The 20,533-nt window shown below is 30.5% G+C and overlaps 1 protein-coding gene across 2 annotated transcripts; it reads left to right on the top strand.

Moving 5' to 3' along the window:
- Positions 1-4,281: 4,281 nt before the first annotated feature.
- Positions 4,282-15,004, top strand: LOC148276744 (secretory phospholipase A2 receptor-like). 2 transcript variants are annotated; one of them, XM_088233828.1, is made up of 6 exons: positions 4,282-4,409; positions 6,020-6,298; positions 7,696-7,887; positions 9,716-9,967; positions 10,962-11,151; positions 14,639-15,004. In XM_088233828.1, exons 1-6 carry the CDS (start codon positions 4,346-4,348, stop codon positions 14,640-14,642), a joined length of 981 nt encoding a protein of 326 aa, XP_088089954.1. In that variant the 5' UTR covers positions 4,282-4,345; the 3' UTR covers positions 14,643-15,004. The 2 variants fall into 2 exon arrangements, with proteins under 2 accessions (XP_088089954.1, XP_088089953.1); XM_088233827.1 differs by having other exon boundaries at positions 4,289-4,409; positions 10,962-11,187.
- The last annotated feature ends 5,529 nt before the right edge of the window (positions 15,005-20,533 follow it).

The following is a 20,533-nucleotide window of genomic DNA, read 5'->3' as shown; positions in this document are numbered from 1 at the left end:
CGTATTTTAATAAATTATCCCATAAATCGAAACGACAGGTTCAATTGTTTTATAACATATAGGCTAAAAAAAAAATGTTTTAAACTCATTTATCTATCAGAGCTGCTCCAAATTTAACTTACTGTGTCCCTATTTAGATGTTTTAATGCTCAATTTTGTGACTTCAAAATAAAACTTTTAGAGTCCCTCTAAAATAAAACAATTATTTATCAATGTGTAATTAATTTACGTACCTTTTAATATGTTTATCTCTTTATCGTAAGTATATTTCAAATTGGTCAACTGTGTTATAAAAATCCCTCTCCTCCACACCTCCACTTTTTTTCCCCATCCTCAACCTTCTTACAATGGTATTCTTTTCTTTTCTTATATAATATTTTATAGCTTATTTTTATTGTGTAACATGTTTTATCATTATACTTTTGAAAAACTTTTATTGGATGTTTGTAATATTTTTAATATTTTATTATTTATATAACATCTGTCGTTTTTCTTTTGAAAAAATGTACTTCCTCCAAAAGATCTAGCGAGATGGACTCTGGCGGACGACATTCTTATCTAATAATCTCACGCACTCACTAATTGTTACTGTGCATTTTTAATTTTGCACGATCCTTCAATTTGTATAAAAAACACCAGCTCTTTTAAAACCGTGACTTGAGCGAGAAATACATGTTTTATTGTGGCAAATCATGCGTTAAAAGAAGAAAACACTATACATAATCCTTGCAGTGCATACGCAGATATGTAGTTCACTTGTAATCTCATTTTGACAAGATATTGGCAAAACGTTATATAATTTGGTTACGTACAATAATATTGGCGCGTATAAAACAGTCTGCAAACAAAAGCAATGAGAGATTTATCATACCGATGCGCGGGCTGTCATTGCACTTATATTATTACGGCTTCTTTACAATACCATGTGAATCTTTTTATATTTATATTACTTTTAATCCAAGTTTACAAAATGTTAAGAAATGCATTGTGTGTTTTTGGCCAGGATTCGTTAGTGGTCCGGTAAAGTATTAAAAGCCTAACGATTTTATCATGATGCAGAAGCCTGTGTGAAGATCTATGTGACATCCCATTGAAGATGATACATAAAGAACTCACATGAGAGGTAGTATCATACATGGTCAAAATAGTGCAGGCAATTGGTAAAATAAACTAAAGTAGGGGACAAAATGCCGAACACTCTTCAAGTGGAACGGAAGGCCTGTTAACTACTGTCAACAGGTCAGCTTCCCATGAAGAGTTTTAAGTGGTTTCTTCTCCACGTGAGCAAATGCTGATAAGTTCTTGATTGGCCCACATTAGAATATCCTTCCTGCCCTCAACATTTTAAGCTAAATTTAAAGATTAAATAAATACAGAAAAATCCACTTGTTAAAATATAAACCATGTATATCATAAACAAGGTAAAAAATAATGCAACTCCAATATAATAATAAAAAATAAAAAACAGTTTTATCAGAATAATGAGTAATTAAATAATAAAAATATAGACAATTCGTTCTTAATTTAAAAAAATGACATTTATAGTATTAAAACAAACTGGATTCTATTTCTCAGGGTCGGCTAACCGGGGTTCGCAAGCCACATAGCCACTCGAGAGCAACTCACGCAGCGAAAGCTCAACTTTTTTCCGATTTATTTCGTTTGTGGATTCTAAATAAGATCATTAGAATGATTGCCTTTTAGATTATTCAGGACGTTATAAATTCTGCATTAAATGCACGGAGAATCAACATATCAAACGCGATAAAATTGCTTCAATTTTAACAGATGGGGCCAGACAGACCGTGATGAGAAAATGTTTTGTTTCTATTTTGAAGGAAAAATTAAAAACGAAATACTTGTTTACTACTAAGTCATTCATTATTGGCGGCCTCCGTGGTGAAGTGGTAAGATACTTGACTCACAAATGGAAGGTTCCGGGTTCGATTCCTAATGAGAACACAAAAATCAAATAGGATTTTTCTCATTGTAATTGGGCTTCCTGGCCTGTAGTGGTGCAAAAAAAAGAAAAAAAGCGGTTCGCGCGCAGAGATTTCCAGAAAAAATCCAATGTTAGGGAATTTCTGATTAAGATCATCAGTGCAATAGAAAAATAACAAATTCTTTTTAAGTTGTAAAAAGGGTCCATGAAATACTGTCCAGTAAAAAAAAATATTTTAAATTTTGTACTTTTGATTTCCCGCAAAAAAAAAACAGTCATTGCATTGACCACGCCCCTAAAACGTCACGATTCATGTTTATTTTTATTGTTCCAAACCATTCGAATTTATTATAGAAAATCGTCATGAATCTTGACGTGACAACAATCAATGCCAAACATGTCGCGTTTTTCTAGTGACATATTTTCTTTTTTAAAGTTTTATATGAAAACATTTATCTACTGTATGCATATTGATTTTGAAAATACAAGTAATTATTCTTAACCCATATCGTGGTCATACAAGTAAAAGTGACTATTTGCAAAAATGTCAAAATTGAGATTATTGACTTTTTGACATCGTATTAGCATAATGCTTGACTGGTAAAAATGCCAAGTCAATCCGACACTCAAAAAAATTTAGTTTTTAAAATATGTGACCATTTGATAGAAGCTCACAGATTTTTGACAAGTAAAACTGACCAACACACATCGTCACTTTTATTAGTAAATTTAAGATCCAAAGATTTGACCAAGTAACATTTTACATGTGGGTAGATGTCACCAGTGAAGTGTTAGTTTGAGTAAGTAGTTAGTAAGTTAGTAAATGTACGTTTTGTATTTGACAGATATGTTTTTTTTTATAAAAAGTTAATAAAATTTATTCTTTAGATTATTACGTAAAACTTCTTAATTATTTGTTCTTTTTCATTTATTTTGTATTTCTGGGTTTATTTAACCTTAATCATTTTTTTTTAAATTCCAAAAACATCATTTATAGTTATAAAATAAAATAAACTAAAATACTACCTCCCTCAATGAACGAAACAAAATGTTAATTTGCAAAATTTCATGACATATTTTACAGGCAAAATTAACTAAGTTTTTCAATTTTTTATTTTATTTAAAAGTGATAATGTTTTTGAAATACGTTTATACTTTACATTAAAGTTGAAAGTATAATGTACCATTATCAACCACCTACTTGAAAAATCTGATCTTTGAGAAGCAATTGAACTCTAGAAAAATACTAAAATGGCCCCCCTGAACATGATTGATTTTGTCACTTGGTCAATTTCTCTTGTATGCCCACGATATATTTTAATCGGTATTCGTAGTGCGTGATATTTGCCTATTGTAGCTGACGCTCTTTATCATCGCCAATTTAAATAATTTTGAGTTGAAACGGAGAGTGAATGCGCAGATCTTCTGCTGCATAGTAACGCGTACCTTATTAGGTACGTTGGCTTTCAAGAGAAAATGTTTTTGAACGAATAGAAATTTGGCTCTCGAAAGAAATTTAAATTGTTGTATCTGCTGTTGATCTGTGGCTCTATTGACTAATAGGTTTGCCGACCACTGCCCTAGGGTATCATCAAGATCTTAGAATAAATCGCCGTATTTTTTTTTACATAAAAGGTTATTTATTATTTAAAACATTAAACATAATGGCGAAATAAATAACAGGTACCTAAACAACTTCGAAGTAGTTTATTTGAATCGGTGATTGACGAATCAAGATAAATGATTTTATCACTTTGATTTCGTCTTTATTTAGTTAGTTATTGATTTATTTACATTAATAATATTATTTTATATAAAATGTACACACACGTTTAAATTCATGAAAAAAATCATGCCCAAATTAAAAAGTTTACATTTTAAATATTTAAAGCATTAAGTTTACGGTAAAATATTTTACTGAATGTTATTAAATATTTTTATATAACCACTTACCGGGATGTAGTTATATGCAAATATTTTATTACATTAGAAAAAAATAACATGTTTTGCTGAGTAATATCTGTGGACCTGCAACTAATTAATAATTAAAAATAGATTTGAAAGCTGATAAAGTACGAAAAACTTACCGAGTTTGACGCACATATACATATGTTATATGAACATACGAGTAGTATGGAAAAACTGGAATGACGATAGTATTACTGTTTTTTATTTTATTTTTTTCATTGCAAAATTTCATTCATTAACTAAAATGTTTACTTGATACTTTTTGGAATGAAAAAAAACGTTTTTTTTAATATTTAAAACGGTGTCCTTGGTAGTATTTCTGCAATCACTGATTGCTATATTATTACTTCCATATAGAGAGAAACCCGTTTGAAGTTCATCAGTTGAAAGAGAGTTATTGCGGATAACACACCTTGTTTGATAAAATTTTACAAAATGTTTAGTTTTACGTCAGTAATTTTTGTTTTGGTTATTGTCAGTGTGACGTCAGTGGCAACAGGTATTGATTAGTGTATTCATTACATTTATTTACTTGTAACAAAGCGTGAAACAGTCTTTATGACACCTAAAGTAGTCCAGACGCACATAAAACTGGTTGTAAACTTACAAAAAGCATAATTTGTTGTTAGAAAATGATACATTTAAACAATTGTATAAAACTATCTTGTGAGAATTGTGTAAGCCTTTTAAGTATTTCAGTAAATATAAATGTTCTAATAGTATTTTTTTACCTTACAAAATAAAAATAATTGAATATATAAAACTATTCAAATCCAAATTTAAGAATCATATAAAACCCACTCAATGCCCTCATCCTTGCTATATTCATATAATTTTGTAATTCAATATTTATAAACATGTTTTTGTGAATGTTTTCAAAATTATAAATATGAAAAAAACTGCAATATAAATTATTGTAAAACGAACTCCCTCTTAAACCACGAGTATCTAGATCCATTAGAGCGGTAGAAATGATAAAAATTTTAATATTATAAGCACTTTATACTTATATATTAAAAGTAATGTAATTGCACACATAACTTTTTTGATTAAACATAAAAATATTCTAAATTAATAAATATATACATTTTGAGATATTTAAAACAAGAAAATTAATTTGCAAAAGAGCAGAGGTTAAGCCTCGGAACATTGTTCAATAAGTACGCTATACAAATACAATCAACCTGGTTAAAGGTTCTAGTTGTTTTTGGGCATCTAAATTAAGCTCTGAGCAACTCGATAAACTTGAACGACTTCAGAATACATGCATAAGATATATTTTTGGTCTTAGAAAATATGACCACATATCTGATTATCGTAAGTAACTGAAATGGCTCAAAATTAGACAGCGGAGAGACCATCACTCCCTCTCACTTCTGTTCAATGTACGTCATAGTCCTAACGCTCCTATATACCTGCGTGAAAAATTTCAACGCTTATCAGTTTTTGGCTTACCTCTTCGTTCTAATTCTCAAGGCACTCTCTTAATACCCATCCACAATTCCTCTTTCTTCTCTAACTCATATAGTGTCCATGCGGTTCGACTGTGGAAACATCTCAATGATGTTACTACATTATCTCTGTTTAAATCACGTCTGAAGAAACATCCCCTTTCTCTTCCTTAATCTCTCCTTCTTTCCTTTTTCCTCTTTTTTCCCCTTTTCCATTGAGTAATAGTTTTGATTTAAGGTGATTTATAAAAAAATACGTTTATTTCTAGTTTTATATATCTTTAGCTTTTGAATATTTTTTTATTGAATATGTTCTGTAACTTGAATTATAAAAATTAAACTTTTATTTTATTGGTTGGTTGGAAGAAATTGCCATTTGGTAATAAGCCCGCCAATGTAGAAATAACATTATGTACAAAAAGTTAAATAAATAAATAAAATAAATAATTAAATATGTGTTGATTCTAAATATTTATTTGAAAATGCGTTTGAGCTTAAGCGCTGGGGTGACCATCTAACCTTCATGCTACATAAAAAATAACTAGAATCTTGAACTTGAAAGTGAAAAAAGTACGATGTATATACCAGGGCATTAATAAATCAATACGATTTGATTGATATGAGTATGCGTAAAAAATATTATATAAATTTATTTCAGAGTCAAAAGACGACCTTTTGATTGATATCTTAGACGTTCCATTCTTCAGAAAAGATTACAAGTATGAAGTATCCACTAAAACCTTCTACAAAGAACACAAAAATGCAGCTAAATGGATCGATGCCGTAAGAACTTGTAAATCGGAGGGTGCAATATTATCGCTTCCTGGGACTGAAAAGGAAGCTAAACTTATTGCAGAAATAATCAGTTCAGATACTAATAATATTTGGATTGGACTACATGACATGTATGCCAAAGGATTATACACTTCATTAGATGGTGAGTCTTTTGTTTTATGTCTTTTATAAATACAGCAATTTAGCGTTCGAGATGTAGAAATATCAATTCATAAAAAATATTTCTGATAAAAAAAAGTGTTTAGAAAACGTAAACACTGCCAATAAGGTTTTAGTTATTATGATTACTCTTCTAAAGCTAAAATATAATTTTCTAACTCCGTTAAACACTTACGGTTGGTTTTCGTAAAAATTGGAATAATTTAAATATTTTCGAGATATCAAATAGAAAAGTATTTTTATTAATATTATTGCAGTGTCACTTTTTATATTTCATATGCAGCAATATCTTGTGGCCTATAACAAGTGTCCTGAGTTTACAACCTACCCTAGTTTTGATTAATAGACAAATAACGCTAAAAATTACAATTTGTTCATGATTCTGAATGGATTAAAACCATTAATTTTACTTGTATCTAGTAAATTATGAGCATTGTAACAATTATCTCACGCTGAAGCTCCAATGCTCATTATGTGTACGGGATCTAGGTGTTTAAAATGACAGAAAAATATTTTTCGTCACCTATGCTGATAGCATCATAAAAAAGGCTTCAAGTACGCTTGGCTTTGTGATGCGTAGCCAACCTTATTCACCATGGCAAAGACACTCAAAATCTTTTATTGTGCATGTGCATGTGTGCGAAGCAATTAAGAATATGCATCACAAATTTAAAATCCTATGTACAATGTACAGATATCACGGAATAAAAATATATAAAAGAAATTCGTGAAGTACGTGTGTTTCCGGTTGAAACATTACTTTAAATCCTATCACTATATTCAAATATGTAAAAAAACAACACCTTTGCAGAAACAGTGCGAAAAACTGATATGATTTATTGATTAAATATTGTATCTGGTTCTATTGACCCTCCCTGAATTTGTTCAAGTTCTCTATTAATATTCCTCCAAAAGTTCTTAAAACTAACTCTCTTTTTCATACTCCTCTTGTTTGATCTAATTTTATAGGCAAAAATTATATTTACGGTAGACTTACATTAATATTAATGCAATTACAAAATCATCAGAGATGTTTTTTTTGCGAGTTAAAATGTTAATGTGAGACGTTTACTTTCCGAATAATGCGTCTTTTTTTCTGATAAAATATTGTTTAATCTTCCAGTGGAGCTATTTCTAAAAATATTTAATTGGTTTATTTGTCATTTGTTTTGTTTTTTGTATATTATAATAATTGTAGCTTTTGATTACCTAAATAAATATTTAAATATAAAAAAAACATCTGTACATTTTCTTTAAAAAAAAAAAAAAAACGTTTTTTGCACCTACCTTTATTTTTTAAAAGAATGCGTTTTGTTTTTTTTTTTTGTGAAATTTACTTTTTTTCAACAATTTTCCTTTACGCCAATGTTTTTATTTTAGGGACACTATTTTCCCAAGTTGATACTAACTGGACGCTGGTCAGTGATGAAGATAATGAGGCTACTAAAAACTGTGTAATTATGGATATTGATGGAGATTACTTTACAGATAAATGCGAAAATAGAAAAAGATTTGTTTGCAGTAGAAATAATACAGATATCATGCAATCTATATGCCACGCATATGACAAAGGTATATATAAACTATGATTTTAAAAAATACAAAAATATACCTCTTAATTTTTTTGTTGACTAGTCCTTTTTATTCAATTTGAAATTGTAGAGAAAATGCGTTTTGTATTTGGAAATTAAATATATAAAAAATATTTTTGCAAGGCAAAATTTCGCCAAAAAAGTTAAGTCAAAACAATTAACATGAAATAATTACATTTCGACAAAAATTGACAAACTGGGTTGCATGCAAAAAGTAAGATAAAACAACTCTGCTCATTTTTTCGAAAAGGTAAAATTTTTTAACTTCTACGTGACTACGGACACAGTAACAAATTTGGAAAGGTCCGTCTTTTGGTTTAAGCTGGATTAAAATTTATTTATTCACTAATGCTCAAAGGGCTTTTACTTATGCAGAGGTTAAAACAATTAACAAATACAAAAATACAATTTAAAATGAAAAAAAAAACACATATTGAAAAAACAAATGAAAATCAAACTCTTGGGTGATTCTTCAAGTTTGATTGAGTTATGGCAAATATGTACATCAATTTTTTGGCTATCAGTATGTTTGTTTCCGAGAGAGTGAATTCTCGGGAACAGAGAATCAATATGCAAATTTGACTTTGATAAAATAAATATTTATAAATATCATTGGTCTATTAGGCATATTTAAATAGATACAGATGGGTCAGACATGTACAGTGCATGACTGATTCACGCGTTACAAAAAGATTAATAAGCGGACACCCAGGTGGAAGGAGATAAGATGGAAAACCCAGGCTGAGATGGGAGGATGAAGAGAGAAACAATGCAGCTCAACTTCTTCAGGTGGCGAATCGGAAGATGGTGGCTGAGGACAGACAGAGTTGAAGGCAAAAGTTGTTGGAGGCCAAAGTTCGGTATGGTCTGTAGCGCCATCGGAAAGAGAGAGAGGGATGTGTGCGCACATTTTTTATGCGTGCACAAAATAGGGATTTTAGACGCTATTTTTTCATGATTTGATCGTAGATTTCACCCAATTTGTGTATTTATTTATTTTAAAGAAACAAACAGTCTACAATGATAACATTTAAAAAAATACAGTTTAAAAACAGACCAGCGAAGTTTCTAAATAAGAATCATACATACTATTAAATTGTGTTATGGTATGGCAGCCAGGAATAAGAAGTCTTAATTTGTTTTTAAATAAATTAAGGGGCATGCAAAATATATCAATAGTTGAAAAAAAAGCATTAAAGTTAGATAAAAAACGATAGAGGAAAGAGTGTTGTGCGTAAGGGCTACAGACTGGCAGATGGAATAAATACTTATTTCTTGTCACGCGAAAGGGGTCATAAAGATTAATTTTGGAGAGTAGGTTAAAAGTGTACTTTATTATTTAATAATTTATGTAAATAGCATAATTCAGATACATTACACGACATAATGAAAAAAACCAACCAGATTCAATCTAAATCCATGGAAACATTTCCTGAGAAATAGGGTTTTTGATGCTTGGAATAAACTGCTACAAGAGCTGGTCTCAACGTGGGTGTTTATGGAAAATTTAAAATGCGCCAACAACTAACGTTCATTTAAATATATTAAGGCATATCAGCTTTAAACTGCTCGTTTAAAATAATAATAATAATAACAACAAACATCGGGTCAAATCTTGCACAAGATTTTGTACTATTTTCTGACCCTTGTAGTACGAGTTTAAGCATCGTGATAATTATTGCAATGACCGATTTCTATAATTAAAAAGCAATAACAAGATTTAATTGTATTTGAAAAATGCATACCTTATGTATTTTCTTTATTCCTCTGATATTTACAAAAATAACGGTAAAAACTTCTCATTACAGAGTATTTTTTTAACGAGATAACCTACTACTGTTACAAACTTCACAAAATTCCAAGAACGTGGCACGTGGCTTCTCACACCTGCAAAGGTGAAATGGCGACATTAGCAGACATAAACAGTGAAAATGAGGCATATTTTTTTGTTAAAAGCTTAGAAGATTCTGCCGCAACCCTGAAAGAAAATAACAGAAAAAGCTTTATTTTTGTTGATTTCACTGATTTGGTTATAAGCGGAACTTACATTACACACAAAGGTAATAAACATATTTATTACATGTATTAGTTATACATGTTTTTTTAACTGTCGCCAGGCGGATGAAAAATAATAAGATGAAGAGAAATCCACTTAGTCCAAGAAGAAGTAAAAAATAATATTTTTTAGGCGTCGCCTAGTATGAAGGTGAAATATAAATTTAATAAGATAAATCTCACCCTATTGAATAGAGGTTTCAGCTCTTTTACTTCACAAAAGTAAAAAAATGAAAGGGTTAAAGAATTTAATTAGCAAAGTAGCGACATTATCGAGTCTTTTTTTAAAAATCAAAAACTTTGTTCCAAAAACGGAAAAAAATCTAATGTATGAAGCCTATGTAAAAACTAAAATATGTTATACGCAACAACTATGGGGAGCAGGATATAAAATGACATAAACAGACTACATAGACAACAAAATAAAATATTAAAGTTAGTATATGACCTTGCCTATCTAACTGCAACTAGAGAACTTTAAACAAACTAAGCAATTAAATATAACGGAACTCTTTCAACTAGAATCATTAAAATTTATCCATAAATTAGCCACTAATGTAATTGTAGACGAAGAACTAAAACTTGTAAAAAAATTGTAGTCAACATGGACATAATACGAGAATATCAGACAAATACCTAAGACAACTTTCTAAAACAAGACAAGGACAATCAATACTAATGAACCAGGGACTGAAATTATACAATAAACTACCAGACAAAACTAAACAAAAGACTCAGACAAACTTTTCAAAAGATGTAAAAAATATTATTTTTAACAACAGAGTATGAATGAAAAATGTTTATATTATTTTTTGTAAAATGAATGTTATAATCCGTAAGGGTTTATAAATAAATTTTCAAATAAAAAAATGTGGATGTTTAAACATAGGCAGAATAGTGAATGTGGCCATGAACCACTAGTGGCCACTTAAATGATAGGTCATAAGCTCAGTAGATGCATTTCGGTAACTCTGTTGTAATATGTTAACATATTTTTAGGTCTGACACTTAAGGAAGCTGGCTATGATGAATGGGATACTGATGAACCTGATAACTATGGCGGAGAGGAACACTGCGGGGGCATGAATACAAACGGGAAACTAAATGATGTCAATTGTAATGAAAAAGCCATGTTTTTCTGCAAGAAACCCGTTCGAGACATATCAGAGGAGACCACAACAGAAAAAAGGCAAATATATTATAATAGATGGAAGCATTAACCGAGGTTCTTAATATTATTTTGCGTTTCGCGTTAATGATTTCGCTCCTGAATATTTGAAAAGGATAATTAAATTAGAGGTATGGTGTCAATGCTTTTTGATAGAGCCAGTGTGCTTTTTCTATTGAATTTTATATAAACTATATTTTGAGACTGTCAATATCATGGAATGCAAATACTAGATATATTGATTGAATTAAGGAATTAATATTTTTTTAATAATTTATTTTATTTATTTGACACCACCACAGAACGGGAGGCCCAATACAGTGGTGAATAAAAGCACAGAACACCCAGACTTGAGAGAAGTCGCATTGAGTTTGCGTTTATTCACCGGGAACCCGGAATATTTAAAAAATTAGTAAGCTCAGTGGTTTTTTTTTGTTAATATGCAATTAAACTAACCCTAAAAAATTTATGTATCGTATTATCAGCGCTATGCTTTTTGAAGGTTTGTATTTCTGAATTTAATCGTAAAATTAATAATTCGAATCGGGTTGTGGTCCTGTGGCAAGTGTCTTAGACTCGAGGATCAAAGGTCCGTGGTTCGAATGCCACTCTACCCCAACTTGATTTCCATTTTCTAAAAATTAGTTATTTACAACTCGTCAAAAATGGCCCTCAAAATTAAATATTTGGGTAAATCACAAGAACGCGAATATTTATTTCTAGCTAAAATAAAAAAAAAATAAATAAAAAATCTGCGTGTGACGTCTCAAGTTCTCTTCTTTCCGGTTCTTCTTGGTTAGTTCTGCCGATCGGCCCGTTGATATTTTCAAGAAACTTTGCCGTATACTTAAATACTACAATTTTTACCACGCATAAGAATTTTTTTTTGTATGCGATTCCCCGTAGGGCTTGTATATCACACAATAGAAATGAACAATGGTTAATTTATGAATAGGTGACTTAATATACTGAGGTATAAATAACATTGAATTGTATACCTGTTTGATCACGTCCGATTCATCAAATATTTAATGAAGTTATCTACGAGTTTAGTGTTTGATTAAGATTATTAATCTAAAGGGTTTATTAATTCATATAAATTTAACTCGAAATGTCCTTTGTGATGAGTTTACATATTACGGTATAATATTATCAGGCTCCGTAGAGGCGGGGGCGTTAGGTACTCAAGCCAAACTCAAAGCAGAACAGGCCAGATTGATTTTAATAATTAAACACAATAGTCGACCCGCATTTTCAAACATTGTTTGGGTGTTTATACAGTCCTACTCTATTAAGAATAATATAAAATACGAGAAAAATAGTGAATCATTTTATTACCTAAATACGATGTTTAAAAATAATAACGGGTTGTGCGATGTGCGAAGGTAGTAAAATGGCAGAACCATATGCAATTTTTTCGTTTTTTTTAGTTTTCACCAGTTTCAATAGATATTTCGGTAAACACAAATAGAAAAAAACCACACCAATATTAGTATGAATCGGGTTTTGGTCCCGTGGTAGTATTGTGGACTCACGGGCCAAAAGTCCGAGGTTCAAATCCCACTCTACCAAAACTCGATTTCCATTTTTCCAGCAGAAGTTATTTACGACTTCTAGGAAATGGTCTTTGAATTATTTAAATAAATAACAGGAACTCGGATATTTCTCTTTTGAAAATAATAAATAAAAAAGGTTTTAAATTATTGAAATCTGGACAGAACAAAATTGAATCAAATACTTATTTCAGCTCTTCTGAATACTTTGAAAAAAGCAGATGGTCCCTTCTGCCATCTGACAACTAAAATATAGAACTCTGAGATAAACAGTACAGATAAAAAAGAGGTTTGAGTAGCGTGTAAAAATACTGAAGGGAAAATGTTACAATAATATTGGAAAACGATCGGGAAAAACGAATGAATATTGTACAAATAGTACTAGTAGTTAAACATTGATAGTAATTACAATTTCACTGGATTCACGTCTTATAAAGACATTTAAAAAAAATACAAGTTTTATTATAACGAAACGCGTCTTTTTATGGAATCTTTTATATTAATAAATAAATGCAGAATTTCATAGAGTAAAATATTATTTTGAAGACTTTACTCATAATAAAAATAGAATTTCAGTAATTTATTGCATTCACGATAGATAATTTGACCTTAGGTAATTTCATTTAGCTTATTTTACATTTGCCCTTTATTAGTAAGATTAAAAATATAAAAAAATATTAATAAAACATAATATAATACATAATATAGTACATATTATACTCCCAGGAGTTATTAAAAAAAGCTCATTTGGGACCGCACATATAAAGGAAACATTTTTTTTGACAATACATAATATCATACATAGTTAATACATTCGAAATAGTATGAAAACATTAAACACAATAATTTACACAATCTATATAAATTACATTAATAACTATCACTTTCAAAAAGATTTAAGTAATATTTTTTAATTGCGACACTTTTGGATTTTCTATTCGACTTTTCGTATTTTAGCTCATCGGGCAGTTTACTTTATTCGGAATGGCCAATATTTTCCAGAGACCTTTTGCCGAACTTCGCTGAGCGAAACTTAGATACATGAAGATTCCCAAAGTAACGCGTATTATAATTGTGAATATCACGACCAAATGTGTATTTTAAATTTGTGTGAGCAGAAGATTTTATGATATTCAAAATAGTATTGGCAAAATAGTATATCATGTAGTGGCATCACCTTGGAAGGAAGTATTTTTGTCTGTCGGTAGATATCCTTGACATGGGAATCCCATTTTAGTCCAAGAATGTTTCTCAGAGCTCTGTTCTGAAAAACTTGTATTTCCGAGATCTGATTTTTGCTGGCGAAACCTCATCTCATATACATGATAGATAGGATAGGTGCAAATTTATCATAGCGTAGTAGATGGCAAACAAAACGTAATGAGGAAGCAAGCCACGAAGTCTATGCAATACGCCAGTTACGGGTGCTATTTTTGATTTTACATGTTCAAATTCATATAGATTTTTTTTAATTGACGATGATAAAAAAAATTGTGATGACAATATTGATCATTAAAACATTTCTTCTGGAAATGTCTGCGCACAAAGCGGTTCTTGTTGAATGGTGCAATGGTAAAGAAATATCTCGTGATTAATTTTTGACTTCAAAATATTAAAAAATAAACAGTTTTTGCCTCATCTGCATTATTGAAACAATTTTATCGAGTTTAATATGATGTTTTTCCATGCATTTAACACATTTGAAATATTCTCGCCACGTGTTGAATCTTTCAGTGGCAAAAATCCTTAAAATTCTTCTTTAGAACCGGTAGACGATATAAATCGAATGAAGGTGCGCTGTGTGAGCCGCGGTCACGTGGCTAAAGAGCCGCACGTGGTCGCGAGCCGCAGTTTGCCGACCTCTGGGTTAAGGGAAATAGTGCTTTTTATAATAATTAAATAAGACGTTTTAAAATAAGATATTCTGTGAATAATATATATTTTTATTTTTTCAGGTAATTCTTTCCGTGGAGCTGAACGTACTGATGAATATTTTTAGCATTTACTTTAAAGTAAACCCTGTTTAAATATTAAAATATTTTTATGTTTGTGTTTTTCTTATGGTTTTAAGTATGAACGAAAATTTCTACATTGCATTCTCTCATTCGTCATAATGGCGTAAAACAAGCATCAAATATAAATTTAAAAGCTGACCAGCCACCGAATCTCGTCGTTCCCAATATTATCAAACTGACAGGTAAAAGTAAAAAATAAGTGTTTTATTTATGTCAATAAAATTAATTTTCAGTTAAAACCTCCCAAATCCTATGAAAAAAATTGTCAATCAAAATTATCTGTAATTATATTACTACCCTACATTGTTTATACCTTTTATTTACCATAGTTAAAGAATTTTGAAAGTGGTTCCATAAAAAAATAATTCAAAAAATGTTTTAAATTTATATCAAAGTGTTAATGTTAATTACATTGAACAAAAAAAACTTAATGTTAATTACATTGAACAAAAAAAACGGTGCGAAAGAAGCCATTTTAAGAATTTTAATAAAATTTCACCTAAAATTCCTTACATAAAAATATCATTTTTTATAGACCAGAATGTTTTGTGTGTCTCTTTAAGTCAATTCTATTACTATTGAGGGTGCGCCTTCAAAATAGAGTTACGATTTTTAAAATGGCTTTTGTTTTTAAAATCCCTACTTTAGTGTGGTTAAAAAGCAAAAAAAAATGTCATCACAAAAGTGTCCCACATTTTTTTTCCATAAAAATCCATTAAATGTGGTCTATATTGGTAGTGCAACTAAGCCGGTAAACAGAATTGATTAGAGTAAATTCACTACAATTCAATACACATTCATTTAAAAAAGATTAACGTACATAATTGAAGAAAATATTACCCCCTGAGATAAGTGAAGTTTTTAAGGGCGAAATTCACCATTGCTTCAATTAAAACTAATGAAAATAAAACCATAGTTAATGGAAAAAAACAAAAAAGGTATGGCTTGGAATAATTTTAGGAGCTCAGGGACCGTTAAATGACCGTGAACTCATAGGTAAACTTAATATGACCTCAAAGTTAAATTCTCTTGTAAAAAATCAAGGCGATCTATCAACATTATCCAATAGTACCTATGAATTAATAAAACGTGTTGAGTTGAATAACTTTTAACGTTTGCCAACATAAGAGTTTATTTGCACTGTTTAAAAATATTTTATTTATTGGCAATGGGCAAGATAATAAATATATTTTTGAAATTAAGTAAAAAAAAAACATTTAAATACTGACAGTAGTTGCGTTCAAAAATATGATAAAAAATGACTACACAACAGAACTATTGAATAAATGTAAGTATTCGCAAAATGGAAATAGATGTTACCTACTTAAAACATGTCTAAATATTGTGTTACATTTATTGAGATTGTTTCTGACCAATAAGTGAAAATGTAAATCTTCTTCTTTTTCCCATCCGCTTCAAGGTGAAGCATGTGGACGTCACCGAACGCCTCCAGGGCCTCAATTATAAACGCTCTCTTCATCTCGGTATGTTCAACCTACTTGTCATCTCGACATCATATGATCGAAACAAACCAAGTTTTCATACAATTTAAATTTTATATTATATTATTTATACACGTGTTATTGTAATTCTTCTGACTTTACTCTACCCAAATCCAGTAGCCATTTTTTGCCATTTTATACAATCGGATCCGTTAAGAATATGTCAATCGAAGCTAAACTGGCAGTGCACAACGGAGTTTTAGTCCCAACACTTATGTATGGAAGTGAAATATGGAACCGGCAGAGGAAGGATGAAAGCCGAGTGAACGCGGTTGAAATGCAATCTCTTAGACGAATGTGTGGGAAATCAATGTATGACAGGGTTACAAATGATGAAATCAGGCGAGAGTGTAAATCTGAGTTAAGTATAATTGATAAGATTAAGAAAGGGTCTCTGAGATGGTTTGGTCACGTAGAACGAATGGACGGCGAAAGAATGGTAAAACAAGTATATATGGCAAAAATGAACGGTAACGTGAGACGAGGACGACCGAGGAAGACGTGGTATGATCAGATAAACCAAAATCTTAAGTTTGGTCATGTCAAAAGCAGTCAGAACCGAAGGGCATGTATGACAAGATGTATGAATGTGGAAGAAGCTAGGAATGTATGCCAGGATAGGTGTGGCGGTTCATTCTCTCTGCCTACACCTACGGGGAAATGGCGTGATGGTAGTAGTAGTAGTAGAATCCGTGTCTTGGTTTTCCAATTTTTGAGTAGTACATAAATTTATTTATTTTTGTCCCAACGACCTGAAATTTATTTGCCCGAGATCAGTTTGTGGTAAACTCCGTGATCTTCAGATTTAACAGCGCAATTGACTTTTATATAATTATGCTGTTTTTCTATTACTTAATAATTCCTCTATATCCAAAATCCCGAATTCCTCAAATAACTCGACGCCGGGGTAACTGAAGGATTTTTAAAAAAATATTTTTACAATCGAATTTCATAAAAACAAACATTTTGATAATAGTAATAACGATCGTTACCAATAAATAATCCCTTTTCATTTAAATTATTTATTGGCAATTCTTGATGGAATTCCATTGTAATGATGTAATAACTTATATTTACATATAACATAAAACACAGTCTTCAGACAGTCTAAAGATGCCCATTAGAGGGTGAAAGCGCTAATTGGTCAAAATAAATAAGTGGAAGTGTACCAAGTATTTTTTAAATTAATAACTTATATGTAAATATAAGTTATTACATGAATGAATAATACATCAAATAAACACCTTTTTTAAACCTTTTGCACGTATGTATGCAAAATCGCAGAACTCTGCTGCAAGAAGTATGGGTGCCAAGGTACGACAATAATTATTTGTATAAAATATTCAAAATTGGATTGTAATGCCATTTGTATATTGTTGTGGGATTTATTAAGCATTAATTAATCATTTCACTGGACAGCTTGCCCACCACATACCGCTCACCGCATCTGAGGACATAAGTCTCCTTGGCGGTGCCCACATACACGGAAAATTTGCTCGTTGTCAAACGAGAAAAGCTGCCCGAAGGAGCTCTCTGAAATCTGGTAGCCTTAGCATCTTTGTGCTGAAAGAAAATAATCCAGAAGTATATAATACGTACTTCATTGGATTGAGAAAAGAGGGAAGTGAATTCTTCACTGACTGGGATACAAAAGATATACTGTTCTTTTTCAGTATGACGTGACGTCACGAGTACTCAGATTTATGATTTGCAAACTGTCTGTTACCACGAGTTAAGAACTCTACAGTTTGCAAATATGTAAAGTTATTGTCTTTCTTATTTTATTAACATTTTTCAACTGTGTTTTTTAAAAAAAAACTCAAAAAACATACATATTAACCTGAGTATTTTAGTTAACAAATTATGCGATTCACAAAACGTTTTAAAGTAAATAACAAGTAAACTTCTTGTGTAAACTAAAATAACCTATTTAATTTGTAGGTTAATGTGGAAAAAAAACATATAAATATAACATTTACACAGATAACGCAGATATCAGATGATGGATTAACAATACTAAGCTTTCAATACTATGAATGAATACTATGTAATGAAACAGGCTCTGTGATGGCTAATAATTAGCAAAAGAAAATGTAAGAAAGTAAAGACATATAATCAAATAAGCAGTAACATATGCGAATAAAATGGTATTTTAATGGGTAATTCATTGCATTACACGTCTTTATTTTATAACCAGCGTTGCTAACCCGACCGATCTTTTTATAAATCTACTGATCTTGGGTGGAATCTACAGATCTACGGAATTTTATCGAATTTCTACCGATTTTTAAGCATTTTCTTTTTTCCATAGAATATTATTTTTAACTACCCATTTTTTCTCCTCCAATATAGGCAATTATCTTATAAATGAATAAACAAATTACTCACTTTTTTCGGTTGGCTCAGAAAGCGACTTTTCTGCCATCTGTTTTTTTAAAAACTATTTATCCTTCGGTCGCGCATAATACATACTACGTTGATTGGTTAGTATTGGTAAATGGTGATTTTCGGTTATTTTTAAAGTTCGCAAATGAAAATTTTGTCATTTTTCTTCTAATTCCATAGTTTCTACTTTATTAAATGGAATGTCAGCGGACCACTAGTTTTAAAAGGAATTAAACGCTTTTTTTCTGTGTATCTATTTTTTCTGCTCAAATTTAGTTAACTATTCCAGCTTAAAATTACGATATCTTTGAGCTTAAAATCACGACAAAAGCGCCGTGAACGTTAAAATTTACCTAAATTCTTTATTTCACCGGGAGTCGAATTTGGAATTTTCCGTGTGTCAGGCAAGCGTCTTAGCCATTAATCCACGGGTTCGCTATTTTTTTTTTTAAAATAAAAAAAATGTTTCACTTGCACGTTAAGCGAAAATTTTTTATCTAAAAGTTAGGGAAGTTTTAATATCACTTTACTTTCCTCACCACCCCTGCCCATAGGACTATAAATCTACCGGAATCTACTGATTTATTTATCTTTGTCTCCCGATTTTAGCTCGGTGGAAGTTGGCAACGCTGTCTATAATGGACCTTCGTCGTGCACAGACGTGACCCTACAAAGGACGTGTATCATGAGATAGTGGTTTAATTACACTATAACAGTATGAACAGTACAAATGTATAGTTTCATTCGCTAATACAATCTTACTTATTGCAAATTAGATATTAAGTTACTTTTTCTATTTTAACAATGACGGCCACCAGCTAGTGTCGTATCTATAGTAACGAGTTATAAAGTAAATCAATATATAACACTACCAGAACTACAGGGCCGTAACTGCAAAAACCATTCTTTTTAGAAAAATGTGATAGAATATTTGACAATTGAACTATTTGCTGTAGATAACTAAAACATTGAATTAATATTGTACAACAGAGATTAGGAACATTTTAGAACATCTACAGGGCTTATGACTTATGATTGAACATCTTTTTACTTTCAATTCTTTCATCAGTTGATTTTTGTGAAGTTAAAGAGCTAAAACCGATATTTATGCGGGCGAGATTCATCTAATTGAATTATTTCACCTACATACTAGGCAACGCCTGAAAATGTTATTTTTCCAATTTCTATACTTCTTCATGGACCAGATGGATTTATCAACAATATTTTGAGTTTGTCCAAATTTTTGTAAACAAGGACTGGATTCAACTCCTTGGGGAGTTTTTAACATTAACACATTACAACATGCCTGTAGATGCCTAGAATTTTATATTACCTTCTCTAAAATGTTATTCAACTCTAATGTAATATGTTAATGTTAAAAGCTCCCCAGGGAGTTGAATCCAGTCCTTGTCTACAAAAATTCGGATAAACTCAGAATTTTGTTAAAACATTGAATATTGCTAGGATAATTTTAAGTCCTTACCTTTACTATGGTTGAATACATTCATTTTTATCCGTTTTTTATGTAGTTTAATACTCTTTTGAAAATACTTTGCGTGTACTGAATTAATAACCATTGTTTATTTACCAACTTATAAAGGTTTATTTAATTACAAGTCAAATTCAGGTTAAATGGGTTTAAAAACGAAATAATTGTGTTTAAAAATCACTAACGCAATCTGCTAATTTCGTTGTTGGTAAAACTAGTTTTCGTTTATATAATATTTTAGTATTTTTCATAACACAACTTTGTCTACAAAAATTTGGACAAACTCAAAATATTGTTAAAACATTGAATATTGCTAGGATAATTTTAAGTCCTTACCTTATTATGGTTAAATACATGCATTTTTATCCGTTTATTATGCAGTTTAATGCTCTTTTGAAAATACTTTGCGTGTACTTAATTAATAATCATTGTTTATTTACCAATTTAAAAAGGTTCATT

The sequence above is a fragment of the Micrasema longulum genome, unplaced genomic scaffold (assembly GCF_059751315.1).
Source record: "Micrasema longulum isolate JH-2025_06_02 unplaced genomic scaffold, ASM5975131v1 h1tg001152l, whole genome shotgun sequence".
Classification (NCBI taxonomy): Eukaryota; Metazoa; Arthropoda; class Insecta; order Trichoptera; family Brachycentridae; genus Micrasema; species Micrasema longulum.
The sequence above is the reverse complement of the archived record's forward strand: the minus strand, read 5'-3'. Positions and strand labels throughout refer to the sequence as shown.

Bases quoted from the DNA above. Each gene is read 5' to 3' on its own strand.
- LOC148276744 (XM_088233827.1), top strand. From the start codon at position 4,346: ATGTTTAGTTTTACGTCAGTAATTTTTGTTTTGGTTATTGTCAGTGTG. The intron at 6,299-7,695 runs GTGAGTCTTTTG...TTTTTATTTTAG, and splicing joins ATTATACACTTCATTAGATG to GGACACTATTTTCCCAAGTT. The intron at 7,888-9,715 runs GTATATATAAAC...TTCTCATTACAG, and splicing joins ATGCCACGCATATGACAAAG to AGTATTTTTTTAACGAGATA.